General features: G+C 36.1%; 1 protein-coding gene across 7 annotated transcripts in view; it reads right to left on the reverse strand.

The window, feature by feature from the left end:
• Nucleotides 1-18,943, reverse strand: part of GREB1L (GREB1 like retinoic acid receptor coactivator) — a 259,827-nt gene that overhangs the window by 42,318 nt on the left and 198,566 nt on the right. For all 7 annotated transcript variants that reach the window (XM_058556833.1, XM_058556840.1, XM_058556838.1 and 4 more), the window contains 2 exons: nt 6,220-6,400; nt 4,041-4,233 (listed from right to left, as the gene is read on the reverse strand). In XM_058556833.1, the coding sequence (XP_058412816.1) occupies nt 4,041-4,233; nt 6,220-6,400 (374 nt within the window). The remainder of the gene's footprint in view (nt 1-4,040; nt 4,234-6,219; nt 6,401-18,943) is intronic.

Genomic DNA, 18,943 nt, shown 5'->3' on the forward strand with positions numbered 1-18,943 from the left:
CAACGTGATACACCACATTAATAAAATGAAGAATAAAAATCACATGATCATCTCAATAGATGCAGAGAAAGCATTTGACGAGATACAGCATCCATTTATGATAAAAACTCTGAATAAAATGGGTATAGAAGGAAAGTACCTCAACATAATAAAAGCCATATATGACAAACCCACAGCTAATATCATCCTCAATGGTGAAAAACTGAAAGTTATCCCTCTAAGAACAGGAACCAGACAAGGATGCCCACTCTCACCACTCCTATTTAAGATAGTACTGGAAGTCCTAGCCAGAGCAATCAGGCATGAAAAAGAAATAAAAGGGATCCAAATTGGAAGGGAAGCAGTGAAACTCTCACTATTTGCAGATGACATGATTTTATATATAGGAAACCCTAAAGAATCCACCAAAAAACTTTTAGAAGTAATAAATGAATATGGTAAAGTTGCAGGATACAAAATCAACATACAAAAATCAGTTGCATTTCTATACACTAACAACGAAGTAGCAGAAAGAGAAATTAAGAATACAATCCCATTTACAATTGCAACAAAAAGAATAAAATACCTAGGAATAAACTTAACTAAAGAGGTGAAAGATCTGTACACCGAAAACTATAAAACATTGCTGAAAGAAATTGAAGAAGTCACAAAGAAATGGAAAGATATTCTGTGCTCTTGGATTGGAAGAATTAACATAGTTAAGATGTCCATACTTCCTAAAGCAATCTATAGATTCAATGCAATCCCTATCAAAGTTCCAACAACAGTTTTCACAGAAATAGAACAGAGAATCCTAAAATTTATATGGAATAAGAAAAGACCCCGAATAGCCAAAGGAATCCTGAGAAAAAAGAACAAAGCTGGAGGTAGCACACTCCCTGATTTCAAAATATACTACAAAGCTATAGTAACCAAAACAGCATGGTTCTGGCACAAAAACAGACACACAGATCAATGGAATAGAATCGAAAGCCCAGAAATAAACCCACACATCTATGGACAGCTAATCTTCAACAAAGGAGCCAAGAACATACAATGGAGAAAAGAAAGTCTCTTCAACAAACGGTGTTGGGAAAACTGGATAGCCACATGCAAAAAAAATGAAAGTAGACCCTTACCTTACACCATACGCAAAAAATAACTCAAAATGGATTAAAGACTTGAATGTAAGACCTGAAACTATGAAACTTCTAGAAGAAAACATAGGCAGTACGCTCTTCGACATCGGTCTTAGCAACATATTTTCAAGCACCATGTCTGACCAGGCAAGAGAAACAATAGAAAAAGTAAACAAATGGGACTACATCAAACTAAAAAGCTTCTGCACAGCAAAAGAAACCATCAACAAAACGAAAAGACAACCTAACAATTGGGAGAAGATATTTGCAAACCATACATCTGATAAGGGGTTAATCTCCAAAATATATAAAGAACTCATGCATCTCAACAACAAAAAAACTAACAACCCAATTAAAAAATGGGCAAAAGATCTGAACAGACATTTCTCCAAAGAAGATATACAGATGGCCAACAGGCACATGAAAAGATGTTCAAAATCATTAACTATCAGGGAAATGCAAATCAAAACTATAATGAGATATCACCTCATGCCCGTCAGAATGGCTATAATTAACAAGACAGGAAACAACATGTGTTGGAGACGATGTGGAGAAAAGGGAACTCTCATACACTGCTGGTGGGAGTGCAAACTGGTGCAGCCACTACGGAAAACAGTATGGAGATTTCTCAAAAAATTAAGGATAGAACTACCATATGATCCAGCTATTCCACTGCTGGGTATTTATCCTAAGAACTTGAAAACACCAATGTGTAAAGATACATGCACCCCTGTGTTCATTGCAGCGTTATTCACAATAGCCAAGACTTGGAAACAACCTAAGTGCCCATCAAGGGACGAATGGATAAAGGTGTGGTATATATACACAATGGAATACTACTCAGCCATAAGAAACGATGAAATCCAGCCATTTGTGACAACATGGATGGACATTGAGGGTATTATGCAAAGTGAAATAAGCCAGAGGGAGAAGGTCAAATACCATATGATCTCCCTCATTAAGTAGTAGATAATAACAACAACAAACAAACACATAGAGACAGAGATTGGATTGGTGGTTACCAGAGGGGAAGGTGGGGAGGAAGGAGGGCGAAAGGGATAATTCGGCACATGTGTGTGGTGATGGGTTGTAATTAGTATTTGGGTGGTGAACATGATGTAATCTATGCAGAAATAGAAGTATAATGATGTACACCTGAAATTTATACAATGTTATAAACCAATGTTACTGCAATAAACAAAAAATTTTTAAAAAATCAAGGAAAGCAAAAAAATATATATATATAACCATAATACCATTATTATGCGTAAAAAATTAATCATGTATTATAGGAGTGATTTTTAAGGAAATTATTTTAAGCTTGTTTCTCTATTACTTAATGTCAGGAGAAGATAAAGGGCAGAAGCTATGAGCCTTCTTCCTATCACTAGTATAATCCCTTCTGGAAAAGACTGAACGAACAAGGTAAATTAAGATGGTTCTCTTTTCTCCCCCCAAAATATATTGAAACTTAACATTTAATAGGAGAATTATTTGCTGGATTAAAAAACATTTTTTCGAGCCGGCCTGGTGGCGCAAGTAGTTAAGTGTTCGTGCTCTGCTGCAGTGGCCCAGGATTCACCGCTTGTCAAGCCATGCTGTGGCGGCGTCCCATATGAAGTAGAGGAAGATGGGCATGGATGTTAGCCCAGGGCCAGTCTTCCACAGCAAAAAAAAAAGAGGAGGATTGGCAGATGTTAGCTCAGGGCCGATCTTCCTCCCCCCCACAAAAAATTTTTTTTTCCTTTCGTCCGTTCTATTGGCAATTCCACTCTGTGTCAGGGCGACTGCCTGGGTAGCCCACAGGCACACCTCACACTTCAGAGGCGAAGGGATCGTGGTGGCCTTTTATCTTACCCACAGCTTCACCACGCAATTAATGGATGGGGTCGGCGTGGAGAAGATACCAACAAAGTGAAGGTTCAAAGCAACCTTTATGGGACAGTGAACACATTGAGATAGTTCTGCTAATGCAGGGACTGCTGATGCCAGTGTGATTCAGTGACCTGAGCTTGCCTGTCTGCAAAGAATAGACCAATACTCAGAGCTCAAGTCAGGGAAAACTTACCTATTTCATAATAGAATGAAATGCACTGGGTTGATAAATAAATAGTTATTTTTATGTAAGACATTTCTGGCATCTTTTACTTGAACATGTTTATTTAAAAATAGCCAATATGTTCAATATTTTTAAATGAAGGATCCATTGCTTAATAGCTAATCTTTATTTTTTTTAAATGAAACTCTTATTTCTTTTCTTTGATAGTATATTTAACATCCAATTTGCAGGTCATAGAAAATACTTTTCAGGTATTAGGGATTGGAACCAAAAAATATAAAGACCTGAATATGTACAATGTTGAGATGACTATTCTCAACACATTAAATGCTACTCCTGAGTAATTTAACATAACAGTACTATCATCCTCTGTTTCAACCATTAGTCTGTGAGAACTGATTAAAAGGAAAAATCCAGTTGCTGGGGGAGCATGAGAGTAATTAACAGTGATACAGATCAGTAAGACTAAAACATGACAGAGAAGCCATCTAAGAGGACATACAATTTCCAGGTCTCAGATTGAAATTAATAATTTAAAGGCACAAAGATAATCCACGATATTGATGATGGTGTCAGATAACATCGCACTTTTTTGGGACAAACTATATAGGATGGATAATTTTGTATCTGCGTGATTACCTAAAAAAGAACCACCTAGTCAAATTTATATAGGACACTATTCACTAGTTTTCAGTCTTAATTTAATTGTAATTATATGGAACTTTCAGAAGATAAAGCATGTTAGTTAGATTTTCAAACTCTTGTGCTACATTTTAAAAAGCCATGACAATCTTTTATCACAAGATTCTGCCCTGGGGAACTGAGAACATGACTGTGTATCGGAGAACAGAACAGAGACTCACCATGCTGTCCAGCTGTATCCAGTGAACCTCATTGCTGGAGCTGATTCGAGACTGTTGGGTCTGCAGAGTGTATGGGAAGGAGCTAACCTGGAGCACCAGGAGGTTGAAAGCTTCCAGAACTTCTCTGCAATTAATGACTCTATCAGCCAATCCATGACTGGGTTCACCAAGTGACAAAGAGCCCGAAATGACACTGTAGAAATATTGAAAGACACATTAAAACCTCCTAATTTAACTGATTAGATACAGAAGCAGACATCAAAATGGAGAAAATGTCTTAGCTCATATTTTTTGCCTTTTTTTTTTTTGTGAGGAAGGTCAGCCCTGAGCTAACATCCATGCCAATCCTCCTTTTTTATTTTTTTTGCCGAGGAAGACTGGCCCTGAGCTAACATCCGTGCCCGTCTTCCTCTACTTTATGTGGGAGGCCACCACAGCATGGCCTGACAAGCGGTGCGTCAGTGCACACCCAGGATCTGAACCTGGGCCACCAGCAGCGGAGCGCATGCACTTAACCACTACACCACGGGGCCAGCCCCGTTAGCTCATATGTTTCTAGTTCTTTTTAACTGGGAGCAGGAGTAGAAGCAACCAACATTTGATTTGGAAGAGCAAAAATTACACTCCTTCTTACCCCTTTCAGACAGATTTCAGGGATATTTTTTTTTCCTTTTCCAGTTTGCCCCTGATATACCTCAAAGTGTAAACTCAGTTATCCTGGCCAAGGATGTCTAAATCTGTAGCTGAGATGGATCACTTCAGTTTTAAAGCTCACCTGAATGAGGGAGCTTCTCCATCAAAATGTGATGCTTATAACTGTGCAATGACCTGTACTCTAGAGAGACCCCAAAGCTGCAAGGGATCCCCACCATGTTAATACCACTCTCCTTCCTCCCTTAAGGCTGCTAGAGTGTGGGGAGGGCTCCTCTTACCACCCCACCCCCTGACCAATGTTTTCATATCTCTGAATCATTTTCAGTTCTGTTCAATTTGGATGTACCAGGTTGCTATGCACCCTCAAAACCATTTTTTTTTTTTCTGAAAGAAACAATCTTGATGCCCTGGGGAACTAAATACAGTGAGATCCAATGTGTAATCCTCAAAGCTACTACCCCAGACTTTCAAAGATGAGGTATACAAGGTCACTGAGCTATTTCTGCTCATAGAACACTAGCAGTAACTGAACAGGATGTGGGCAAAATTCCTTCCTTACTCCCTTTTCCCCTTCTTTCCTTCCTTCCTTCCAAATCTAACAAGTTATACAAGATCTTCTTTATACCTACATATGGCTCTAGATTTCAGATTATGGAGTACCAAACCCATTCTGGCTTCTGAACAAGCACTTTTACAACTCTGACATTTCTACCACAGATCAAAAAAATTCCAGATTCCTAACCTCAGTGTGTCCTTCAGAAAAGAAAATCTATAAATGCTTGATAATGCCTGAAATTTCCCTCCCCCTTCGTGGTGAGGACAAACCATGATATGTAATATGCGATGACTATTTGCCCCCATGTTGAAAAAAAAAAACTATTTGCCTTTTTAATCCATAGGAGCAAAGAAACCCCTTACCAGATAATTAATGTAATTTGATCTGGCTCCATCATGCCACATTTACTGTTCTTTCATTAATAAGCCCACTGAGAGAGAGGATATTCTCTTGCTTAAACTGGTAAATTGTGGAAGGTTTCAGAGCTGCTCTCAGGTCATTAAAATGGCATCTCTACTGCTGTTAAAGGTAAAAGGTGAGAGAGAAAGGCAAGGAAGAAGGGAACCAGCAGGAGAGGAAGGAAGAGAAGAGAAGGAGAAAAGAAAACAGGAAAAGAACTGGTAGGAGGAAGGGAAGTGAGAAGGAAAGCACATAGCCCCTCTGGGAGCTCACCAACCTCCACCTCCTTGTTGCCACCTTTTCTCTGAAGCAGCTGAGCTCCACAATGCTCTTCAGACCGTATTTTTAACAGGAATTTGTAAATTCACCCACAGTATAGTTAAAATAAAATCAACATTAAATCGATAAGAAAAGTTGAAAACGTAGGAAAGGATAGGAGTAAGTTACCAATAAGAAGATGCCAAATGTTAGGGTCCCCGGGCTTTCAAATCATCAGCTTTCAAATAATTTATTACATAACGATTACTGCTGTAGAAAAAATACTGTATTTGCTCACTCGGAAGCAATCACCTCGTTAGTTCCACATGGGAGTTGTCATGAACTAGCACAAAGAGTGTGTACGGGTTCTGTTTCACCCTTCTCATAAAAACTTCAAACTTGGTTTGAATCTCATTATCTAGACGAACAACATATTTCTCTGCTCTCTGATAAGCTGTCCCATTTTCCTCCAGACCCAAGTCTACAAGGACACCTGCCAAGAAGAAAAAAGAGTTTATCTTTTTACATACGTATATATAAATGAGATAAACTTAAGTTCCGTGTCAACTGATATACTGGGTACTAACCATATATAGAGATTTACAGAGCATATATTTTTCCTTTTTCGTATTCCCCACCGCAAGTTTGAGGAGGAAATATCAGATTTCCTCTTCTTTAGAACACCCTACCCCACCTCCCACACCTCACACAAAAGACAACAGGGAACAATCGGATACATTAAGCAGAAGCAGTTGAATCTATGAGACCTCCGTCTAATTAAATTCTATTTGTATGTGAAGTGCTGCTGCTAATAGCCACTACAGGCCACCCACAAAAAAATGAAAGTTTGGGCCACAGCTTTTTGCCAAATTAATATAATCACGTAAGCCTTCCTTGCCCCCAATTTAGCAACAAAACGTGTAAAAGAAGGAAAATAAAATGTGATGTCCAAAGATACCACAACTAGATTGTGAGCTTTTTTAGGTAGTATTTTACTCATTTTTATACAATGACAGTTTGGCATAGTATCTAGAGTATGGGAATCCCTCAGTGAATGTTGGATTATGTACCAAATTAATAAAATGAATTACCCAAGATTACTATATTCTCAAAATGTTATAAACTGTGAAACTTTAGTACTGTATTGTTATCTGTCTATAATTAAGTTGCTTCTACATACAAACATCTAAAATAGTTCTAGGCACATGAAGCTGTTGTTGGGATAATTCATTAAAACACCAAATCCACCTTTAAAATGAAGAGACAAAATGGTAATTTTGTGAGGTGAAGGATGTTAACTAACCTTACTATGGTAAACATTTCACAATATATACATGTACCAAATCATCACGTTGTACACCTTAAACTCATGCAATATGTCAATTATATCTCAATAAAGCTGAGGGAAAAAACCCAAAAAGCAAGGGCACACAACACCCAACACCCCCCACATACTCTCCAGACACTTGGCTGCATAGGGGGAGGGCTAAGTCCCCTGACATGAGAGCCTTGTGGCTCAAGCCCACAGCCCTCCAAGCAGGAGAAGGAACCAGAAGACTGATCTGGGAGTTAGAAATGTTACAGGGCCCTTGAGTACCAGTGTGGACTCCAAAGGCTGAAGGATATCTATTTGGCATCCATTATCAGCCACACCAACCAGCCCCAATGTGTGGAAAAAAATTAAAATTAAAAAACAAATTAATAAAAAATAAAATGAAGAGAGTTTTATGAATTATGTGCATAATTCATAATAATAATTATTCATAATAGTTTTATGAATTATTCAGAATAGTTCATAATAATAGTTTTGTTTATCTAGCTTTTATTTTCATACAAAATCAGCTCAATTAACAACTACATGCAATTAACATCTAGATGCTGTAATACTAATAGCTCTAAATGGTATAAAAAAAAGGAAAAATATTCTGCCATAGGAAAAATCATTATACCAGAGAAGGTAAACAGAAAGGTAATTTTGCTTTTAAACATTTTTCATTAGGAGCCTTTACTCAGAGATTTTTTTCAATTTCCACCCAAATGTAATCAAATGTTGTGAATATTTCCAAAAGCAATCAAACATTTAACTTGGTAGGTATTCTGATTTTTTTGAAAATGGGTTGCTTATAAAATTAATTCAACATTTGATAGCGATTTCCTGAGCATCTACTGTATATCAGGTACTATGTCAGGTATTGTGCTAGGCCTGGGGATACACAGGAGAGCAGGATAAAGACCTTAATCTCCTGAAGTTTATGATGAGGAAGACAGATAATTTTGACAAGTGTCATGATGGGAGACAAAGTACTGTGGGGTAGAGGAGGTTAGCAGAGGCGTAGAGAGAGGACCTACTTCATCTCTGGGGGTTTCTGTTTCCTTATTTCTAAAATGGGGAGAGTAGAACCATTGAAATTTAGTCTATATTTCCTAAGTTTATCCTTAGGAAATAAGCAGTGTAAGTTAAGAGCATCCTAATATAAGAAGACTATAAATAATTCATAAAGAGGAAAAAATATATCTTATGGATAAGTAAGAGTTGACCACATTTCAAAACAAATGAAATAAAGACCAATTGTATGCCTTTGATAGGTTAATTCCATACATGCCCTTAATGGGAAGAAAAAGTTCCGTGAATGTAAGAGGTTGTTCTCTTAGATATAACATGGTATATTAGTCCGTAACCATGCAGCCAGGGTCTCTGCAGTGGTGAATTTGGGTGGGGAGCAGGCACATCAGAAGTATTTGATTGTTTTATTTCTAGCTGGGCATTTTTAGTAGATCATCCTTACCTTTAAATTTTGTAAGACTTGCTTTTATTTTTTAAGTTTTGTTTCTTTCCTGGTTATGAAAGTGATAGATACTCATCTTGGAAAAACTGGAAAGTATAGAGATATATTAAAAAAGAAAAATTTATCCATAATTCTTTAACTCAAAATAAGCCACTGCAAACATTTTTGTGCATTCCTTCCTGTCTTTTTTTCTATGCATGTTGTGCTACCTAGCTCACATTTTGTAATTGTATATCCTAATTTTTTTTCACTTATAACTTTAAAGTAAGAAACAAAACTATTATTATTTACTAATAACATGTCTGTGTAGAAAACACAAAATAATCCACAGATAAATCAATTAAATTAATAAAAATTTAGTTAAGTTGATGGATTCAAAATCAATTTATAAAAATTAGTTGCATTTCTATATACCAGCTGCAAACAGTTAAGAAATGTACTTTTTAAAAAAATTTACAATAACATAAAAAATATTAAGTATCTAGGAATAAGTCTTATAAAAGGTGTATAAGACCTTCATGGAGAAAATTATGAAACTGTTAATGACAGTAAATAGAGCTAAATAGAGCTATATTATAAAATATAGTTAAAACTAAATTCTCCTCAATGTAATTCCAATAAAAATTCTAATAGTTGATTTTTAACTTGAAAAATTGTTTAAAAAATTTATATGTCAGAGCAAACGACCAAGAATAGTCAAGACAGTCCTGAAGAAGAAAAGGTGAGAGGGATTTGCCTTCCCAGAGACTAAGAATTATAGAGCTGTATTAATAAGACAGAGCAGCTTTGGCACAGGGGTAGACCCTGGAAACAGACCCTCATACATATAGAAATTTGATTTATGATAAATCTCACATTGCAGATCTGTGGCAAAAGGATGGGATCCTCAGTAATTGGTACTGAAGAACCAAGAAATTATATTGGATCTTACCCAATACACAAAAAAATTTCAGGTGAATTAAAAACTTTAATGTAAAGGACAAACTAAAACTTTTAGAAGACAATATAGGAGAATAACTGTATGACCTCATAGAGGACTTCTTATGTACAAAAGGCCAAAGGATAGATAAATTCAACTTAAAGTTTCTACTCATCAAAAACATTATAAATAAAAAGACAAGCCTCCCAAATATGTAACAAATATTACTAATGAAGGATTAGTATTTAGAATACATTAATTACTCCTACAAATCCAAGAGAAAATGGACAATAAACTTTAATAGGTATTCCCCAGAAAAAGAAACCCAAATGGCCAAGAAACATCTGAAAAGATGTTCAACCTCATTAATAATAAGGAAACTACAATGAGGGGCTGGCCCGGTAGCATAGCAGTTAAGTGCACATGCTCTGCTTTGGTGGCCCGGGGTCCACAGGTTCGGATTCTGGGCATGCACTGATGCAGTGCTTGTCAAGCCATGCTGTGGCAGCGTCCCACATAAAATAGAGGAAGATGGGCACAGATGTTAGCCCAGGGCCAATCTTCCTCAGCAAAAAGAGGAGGATTGGCATTGGATGTTAGCTCAGGGCTAATCTTCCTCACACACATACACACAAAAACCATGATGAGATGGAATCATACCAAATTAATAAAAATTAAAAACAAGATTAATTATAAGAAAGAAGTAGATGGAAAAAAAATACATATGTATCTCCTCATTTCTGCAAAACAAATTCACGAAGGATAAACCAGAAACTAAAGAGGTTGGTTACCAATAGGGGTGGGTGGGTGGGAAAGAAGTAGAAAGAAGAGGAGAATGGGAACAGGGTAAGTATGAGGAGGGAGACACAAGTCTCTGAATATACCATTTTGTGTAGCTTTGGCTCTTAGAACCATAGCAATAAACAAACAAAATCAACCAAGAATGGAGTGGGGGGTGAGGGAGGCAGGCAAAGTAGAATCCAAACAGTAACAAGTGAAACCTAACATAACCACACTGAAGGGGATGAGGATAAAAGAAAAAAAACCTAAGTAAAATTAATGTCTTGGCTGGATACTATAAGGCTAAAGACAACAAGAATTGTAGACGAAAACTTGAATTAGGAAATCCACTTCTCACAGGGGTAGGGGTTAGCAATTGTGTAATTTCTAGGAAAAAATCAAAGAAGTGAATACTGTGTAGATAATGAGAACCAGGTTTCTCCCTGTCAGAGAAAGAAGTTACAAAAAAAAAAAAAAGGAGAAAGACTAAAATGAACCTTGTGGTGTTCATATGGAATTGGAGGTATCAGTAGGAACTCATATTTTTAAGTATAGGTAGATATAGAAATAAAGAGATGTGTGTGTGCATGCACATGGGTTAATATACATACATAGATTTCCTATCTCTGTCTGCTGAGTGAGTCTAGGAGCAACGACACCTAGTAACAATAAGCACACTTAGCACCCAGATTTTGGTTTCTAAATACCATTCTCCAATAAAGGAATAAGAGTTCTTTGGAGAAGAGGTTAATTCAAGGTTTGGGACAGGGAAATTAAAAATAACTCTGGAATTTCTCGTGGTTCCAGAAAATAAGGAAATACATGAAAAGGGATGGTGACATGTTAAAAGAACATAAGCAATGTAGGTTCATCAGTTGTAACAAATGTACTGCTATTGTGGGGGATGTTGATAATGGGGGAGGCTGTGCATGTGGGGGCAGATATGAGATATCTCTGTACTTTCCTCTAAATGTTGCTGTGCACCTTAAACTGCTCTAAAAAAATAGTCTTTAAAAAAAAAAAAAAGAACACAAGAGCTTACCTGAAGGAGCTCCCAATGACCAAAGCTGGAAAACTTGAGCACCAAAATAATAACAGTGTTGGAAAAGACCCATACCATAAAATAAATGTTCATAAAATCCATGCTGATATAAATAAATAAATAAGGAGGAGAAGGAGGAAGAGGAGGAACAGCTCTTCCTTACAGAAAGATTCAATTAATAAATTCCTACTAATAAACGTAGGGAAAATGATGGAAATGCAAAATCACCATTATGCAAATACCATAATAAGTTGCAGGCAAGATCCACTAATGGATGCTAACATCAGTGGTTGAAGGTTTAAGGAAAAACAGAATATTAGCATAGTTTCAAAGTATCCCTCCAAGACTTTTTATCAACTACAAAGAGGAAAATAGTAATTTTACAATGGAAAACCCAGCAGACACCACCTCAATCACGTGATCAGGGTTAACATCACCAATAATAAGACATATCAACATCACGTATTCCCTGAGGTGATGCACTAAGAAGGACATGATATCACTTTTGTGGTATTCTTGCCAAAAACACATACCTCAATCTAATCATGAGAAAACGTCAGACAGTCCCAAATTGAGAAAACTTATACAAAACAACTGATAGTATTTCCCAAAAATGTTAAGGTCATGAAAAGCAAGGAAAGAATGAAGAAATGTCACAGCTTGGATGAGACACAACAACTGAATGTGATCCTGGATTGGATCCTAGAACAGAAAAATGACAGTAAGTGAAAGACTAATGAGGTCTTTAGTTAGTTGATAGTACTGTTTCATGACTGATTTCCTGTTTTGATAATAGTACTATGGTTATGTAAGTTAAATTTAAGGGAAGGTGGTAAAGGATATACATGAACTTCTGCTATACAGCTGTATTGAGATACAGTTCATATAAAATTCACCCATTTATAATGTGCAATGCAATGATTTTTACTATATTCAGAGTTGTACAACGATCACCATAATCAATTTTAGAACATTTTCGTGACCTCCAAATGAGACTCCATACCCTTTAACTATCACCCCTCAATTTCCCCCAGCCCCCCGGCCCTAGGCAGTCACAATTGACTTTCTTTCTCTATAGATTTGCTTATTCTGAACATTTAATATAAATGGATTCATAACAATATGTGATCTTGTGTGACTGGCTTCTTGCACTTGGAATAATGTTTTTAAGTTTCATCCATGTTGTACATGCATCAATATTCTATTTCTTATTATTGCTGAATAATATGTCATAGTATAGATGTACCACATTTTATATATCTATTCATCAGTTGATGGACATTTGGGCTGTTTCCACTTTTTGGCTACTATGAATAGTGCTGTATGAACATTTTTGTACAGATTTTTATGTGGACATGTGTTTTCACTTCGCTCTCATTTCATACTTACAGGTGGAATTGCTGGATCATGTGGTAACTCTATGTTTAACCATTTGAGGAACTGCAAGACTGTTTTCTAAAAGGGCTATGCCACTTACATTCCCATCACCAGTGTATAAGGTTCCAATTTCTCCACATATTTGACAACACTTGTTATTGTCTGTCTTTTTGATTATAGCCATTGCAGTGGGTGTGAAGTAGTATCTCATTGTGGTTTTGATTTCAAAACCACAATGAGATTTCTTCAATTGGCTAAGGATGTTGAACATCCCTTCATGTGCTCATTGGTCATCTGTATATCTTCTTTGGATGAATGCCTATTCAGATCCTTTACCCATAACTTAGGCTGTCTTTTTATTATTGAGTTGTAATAGGTCTTTAACTATTGTAGATACAAGTCCCCTATCAGATATATGATATGCAAATAATTTCTCCCTTTCTCTGTGTTCTCTTTTCACTTTCTTGATAGTGTCCTTAGAAGCACAAATGTTTTTAATTTTGATGGTGTCTAGTTTATTTTTTTATTGTTTGTGCTTTTGGAGTTACATCTAAGAAATCATTGCTTAATCCAAAGTTATGAAGATTTACACCTTTATTTTCTTCTAAGAGTTTTATAGTTTTAGCTCTTACATTTAGATCTTTGATCTATTTTTAGTTACTTTTTATTTGTAAGGTAGAGGTTCAACTTCATTCTTTTGCATGTGGACATCCAGTTGCCCCACCACCATGTGTTGAAAAGATTATTCTTTCCCCATTGAATGGTCTTGGCATCCTGGTCAAAACTCAGTTGAGCATAAATAGGGTTTATTTCTGGACTGTCAATTCTATCCCATTGATCTACATGTCTGTTCTTATGCCAGTACCACACTGATTTGATTACTGTAGCTTTGTATTAAGTTTTAAAATGGGGAAGTGAGAGTCTTCCAATTTTGTTCTTCATTTTTAATATTGTTTTGGGTATTCTGGGTCCCTTGTATTTCCATATGAATTTTAGGATCAGCTTGTCAATTTCTGCAAAGAAGCCAGCTAGGCTTTTGATAGGGAATGCACTGAATCTGTAGATCAATTTGAGGAATACTGCCATCTTAAAAATATTAAGTCTTCCAATTCATGAATGTACGATGTCTTTCCATTTATTTAGGTCTTCTTTCATTTCTTTCAACAGCGTTCTAGTTTTCAGAATATAAGTTTACACTTCTTTTGTCAAATATATTCCTAAGTATTTTATTCTTGTTCATGCTATTATAAATGGAATTATTTTCTTAATTTCATTTTTGGATCTTTCCTACTGTTTTTGTGACTTTTCTGTAGATAAATTATTTTAAAATAAAAAATTTTTAAATAAGCATGACCATATGAAATATTTGCAACTGAAACACAAACATTGCTAATTGGAGTGTAAATATAACCACCTTGGAAATAATTTAGCATTATTTAGTAAAGTTGAAAATGTATGTAACCTATGCCCCAACAATTCTACTCCCAGAGAAACTCTTATATATGTGTCCCAGCACTATGTGAAATAGTAAAAAACTAGAAACAAAACAAATGTCCATCAGTAGTAGAAATCATTTTTTAAGATGTGTGGTATATTCATATAATAGAATAATAAAAAGCAGTAAAATGAATGGATTATAGCTACACACAACAACAGGATCAATCTCAGGGATGTAACGTTGAGTGTAAACAGTAAATTATAGATGAATTCAGAGTGTGGCTCCACTTACAAAAAGGTTTAAAATATATGAAATTAAACAATATATTGTTTAGGAAATATGCATTATGGCAAAACTATAAGTAAAATAAGGGAATAATAAACACAAAATTCAGGATAATGGTTACCTTTGAAAGAAGAGGGACGTTAGCATCAGGAAATGGAACAAGAGTCTTCCGTGCTCCTTATTTTGGTGGGTACATGGTGTTCACTATGTTGTGATTTTTAATATCCTTTATAAATTTTATCTATTCAATATTCAATTTAAGATTTCTTAAAAAGGGGGAAAATAAATGTCTATCCATGTTTTAGAAACTATTTGAAGACATTAATAACTATACTAAATTCTATCTGATGGATATATCAGTAATGAACAGCAACTATTTTCTCTTCACTCTGTACTTTAAATAGTATAGAAAAGTTGAAAGACTAGTGCAATAAATACCTATATACCTTTCAGTTAGTTTCACCAATTGTTAATATTTTGCTATATTTGCTTTTTCTTTTTATTACTTTTTATTTATCATTGTTTTTGCTATTATTGCTGAATAATTTGGAAGTAACACATCATAATATTCACCCCTAAATACTTCAATGTGTATTTCATAAGAGCAAAGGCATTCTCCTACATAACTACAATATCATTATTATATCCAAGGAATTGAACAAATATCAATATAATATTCTCTAATACATGGCCCACATTTGAGTTTCACCAATTGTCTCAGAGTTCTGCTTTTTATTTTTTATTTTTAGGTCTAGGATCCAATCAAGAACCAAGCATTGCACTTGGTTGTCATCTCTCTTTATTCTCCATAGTTAAAACAGCCCCCTGCCTTTTGTTTTCTTTTTAGTCTTTTCATTGGTATTTTTAAAAATGCAGGCTAATTGTTTTGTAGAATGCCACATCATCTGGATTTTTCTGGGAGTGTCCTTAGGATTAGACTCAGGTTAAACATTTTTGGCAATTATAACTCACAGATGACATTGTGTACTTCCCTCTGCTCATAATGTCAACCTGCCCCATGACTGCAGATGGTTTGATAACTTGGTGATGGCAGTGTTCACTGCTAGATTTCTCCATTTTAAGGATACCTTTTACTTTTGTAATTTTCAATATGTGGGATGATACTTTGAGACTGTATGAATATTTTTTCCTGAATAACATTTTAACCAATGGTTTAATGTCCACTGGTGATACTTGTCAGAATCAATAATTACATTGGTAGTACAAAACAGGGATTTTCTAATTCTATCATTTTCCTATATTATTACTAGTACTCTTTCGTAAGGAAGAGCTTGCCCCCCTTCTCTCACTCCTCCTGCTAATTCTATTTTTTAGTATTTCTATGGACTCGTGGGCTTTAAAAAAAATTTCAATAGGGGGCTGGCCCGGTGGCATAGTGGTTAAGTTCACATGCTCCACTTCAGCGACCTGGGGTTCACAGGTTCGGATCCTGAGTGTGGACCTATGCACTGCTCATCAAGCTAAGCTGTGGCAGTATCCCACACACAGAATAGAGGGAGATGAGCACAGATGTTAGCTCAGGGCCAATCTTCCTCTGCAAAAAGAGGAAGACTGGCAACGGATGTTAGCTCATAGCCAATCTTCCTCACCAAAAAAAAAAAAAAATTAATAGGTTACAATCCATTGCCATCATCCCTTTTGATACTCAAAATTACCAAATTTGACCAGTAAAATCCCCTTCAAGCAGGCTGCTACGTACTTTTGACATGTCCCCATCAATCTTTGAGTCCCCATCAACCTTTCTTGCTTTCTGGCACAACAAGACATTCCAGACTGTTCCCACCTCAGAGCTGGGACACTGAAGAATGTATTTATAAGCCAAGATCTAGAGGCTAAATGTGCACATTGATACTGAGGTGTCACTGTTTTTAAGACTTTTCAGTGGACAGAGCAAGGAAATATTTAATTTTTTTCAAATTATGAGTTAATACGTATATCTCCAATTTAAATCCAAAAGGGATATTCCTTACTTTTCCCCACTCCATATTTGAGGCTCCCTTCTTTCATGTGAGAATTCTGGTGTTCGACAACATTAAAATATTTACCTATTTGCTCTATCCTATGATATACACAAATAGGTAGTTTTAAAATTATCAACGCCACTCCCAACATCAAACATACTAATTAAAATTCAAGATTTATCTGCAATTCTTTTTGCCCTTAGGATATATCACATTGAGAATGCATAATAGAAAACTGCATTCAAAAAATACTTGAATTAATTCTTTTTGGTGTGTGATTATGTTATCAACTTGATATGCAGTTAGGTTCAGTTATTTCTGTTTGCATTCAATATTGTTTTCTCCCATCATTTTAATTTATTTTCTTTGAATATGTAACTCATTTATAAGGATCAAAAGTCAAAACTATATAAAAAGTTATACTCATCCCATCCCTATCTCTTTCACCCCATACAGATAAACTTTTTCATTAATTTCTGGCTTAGCCTTCATGGTTTGGTGTGTTTTGTTTTTCAAAAATATGCACAAAGGTGTAGAATCTGAAAAGGATCTGAAGTGTTGAGAAATGGCTAGTCTGAGAAAGGTCACTTTCTGTCTTCTTGATTATTTATCACAGTTGTATAGGATTAAATTAAAGTTTATATTCTAATAAATCATGAGCAAATCTATCATATTCTTCCAACTCCACAATAAAAAATGGACATCAGCAGGGCCCACCTGGGGTACCAATGGTGGCACAGAGAGATTCACGGCCATGTCTACCTAAATACTAAATCTTACTTTTGACATGAGTAGGAACTTAAGAGGTGTCAGTAATCCTTCTTTTATGACATTTTGCAACTCACTGAGTTCTAGAACGGAGCCAGTGGTGGTCGGGAATCTCTGTGTTCCTTAAAGGTGATCAGTCTGAACCTTGGAGAGCAGCCATAGGCGGTGCCAGTCATGGACATCTTCCACAGAAATAACCAACTTGAGAGGCCCTGGAGAGGAACGTTCTTGCACAGCCAAGGACTCTAAGCAGCTAGATTGTAGCCGCTTGTGCCCCCTTTTTCTTTACTGAAGGCTACAGGAGCCAGGTGTGTTTAAGGAAAACTTGAGCATTAGCCTTTATTCCCCTTTATGGGATTAGAGAAAAATAAAAATAACATCATGTCCTCTGAGGCTGTTCCTCTAAAAACTCTAAAGGAGAAGCAGCAATTTTTCGACCATCCAAGGGCCGGGAAGGGGAGTAAACCAAGAACATACACACCAAGTCCACAATACCTGTGAGCACCAGTGTCAAAGGCCACAAAGGTGAAAAGTCTGAATGAGCGTCAAGAACCCATCACTAGAAGGAGCTAATCAGTCTGAATATCAAGTAAAACTGATACTTGATCTAGATGACCAGGAATCTAAACTGTTCAGGTGTCATTAAAGATGACCCAGTATTCATCTCAATGCCCCACTATACTGCCTATTTATTTGGAGAGAAAATTGTGTTCTGGCTCGAATATTCTCATCCCTTGATGTTTTTTAATAAAAAATTTTATTTCTAAATTTTTTATCTCTAATTTTTGTTTCTTGCTTTCCTCATCAAAAATACATCCCAAATAAAAAATAAAACTACTCTCAGTTTTAGCTGTTCATCTTCTCTGTGGATCGAATTAATATCTGCAAAGTTTTGGTATGCAAAAATATTATAATCAAGAAAATACTAAATCATTAGAGCATGCTGAGTTTTTAAGTATTATGAAAAGAATGTGCATTCTTTCACCCTGGAAATCTCTTTTCAGCCAATAAATAACCTGGGAATTGAAATAGTTAGTTAAAATCCCTGCTAATCTCTTTCAATGCCCATTGCATCAGCGGTCCCTTTGTCTTCTGGTGGCCCAGCTGGCTCCCTTCTGTCCCTCCACTGGGAGAGACTTCTTTAATCTGGGTTTGGTGAGACTAGTCTGTGTGGGTGTACACTGCTATGCTGTTTGTTTGGGTCAAGGAGGGAGGCAGCACTAGACCTGCACAAGAACAGCACTCCAAACACACAGGTACAACTTCAGAGCCCTGTGTGACACCGACAGATACACCTGATACAGACACATTTAAGGCTTCTACTCTTGGCCAAAGTAGATTTCTAAAACATGGTTTTAATGACCACATTTGTTTTTGCCAGAGGACTACCAAATCTCAAATATTACTTCTATGTCTTCCCTTTGAAATAGATTTTAACTTAAAATTCAATTCAACAAAATGTTACCAAAAATTCAAATCAGCAAATATTAAGTGTCTGCTGTGCCATAGACAAGATAGACATGTTCCCTGAATATGTAGCTGAAGAGAAAGAGCATTAATAAACACCACAGTCACAACACAGTGCTGAGTGCCATGGCTGGAGCACTGCAGGGTGCAGATGAGCACCAGTGCATGGGTTGTGGAAACAAACCTGGGAAA

Source organism: Diceros bicornis, chromosome 16 (assembly GCF_020826845.1).
Source record: "Diceros bicornis minor isolate mBicDic1 chromosome 16, mDicBic1.mat.cur, whole genome shotgun sequence".
Lineage (NCBI taxonomy): Eukaryota > Metazoa > Chordata > Mammalia > Perissodactyla > Rhinocerotidae > Diceros > Diceros bicornis.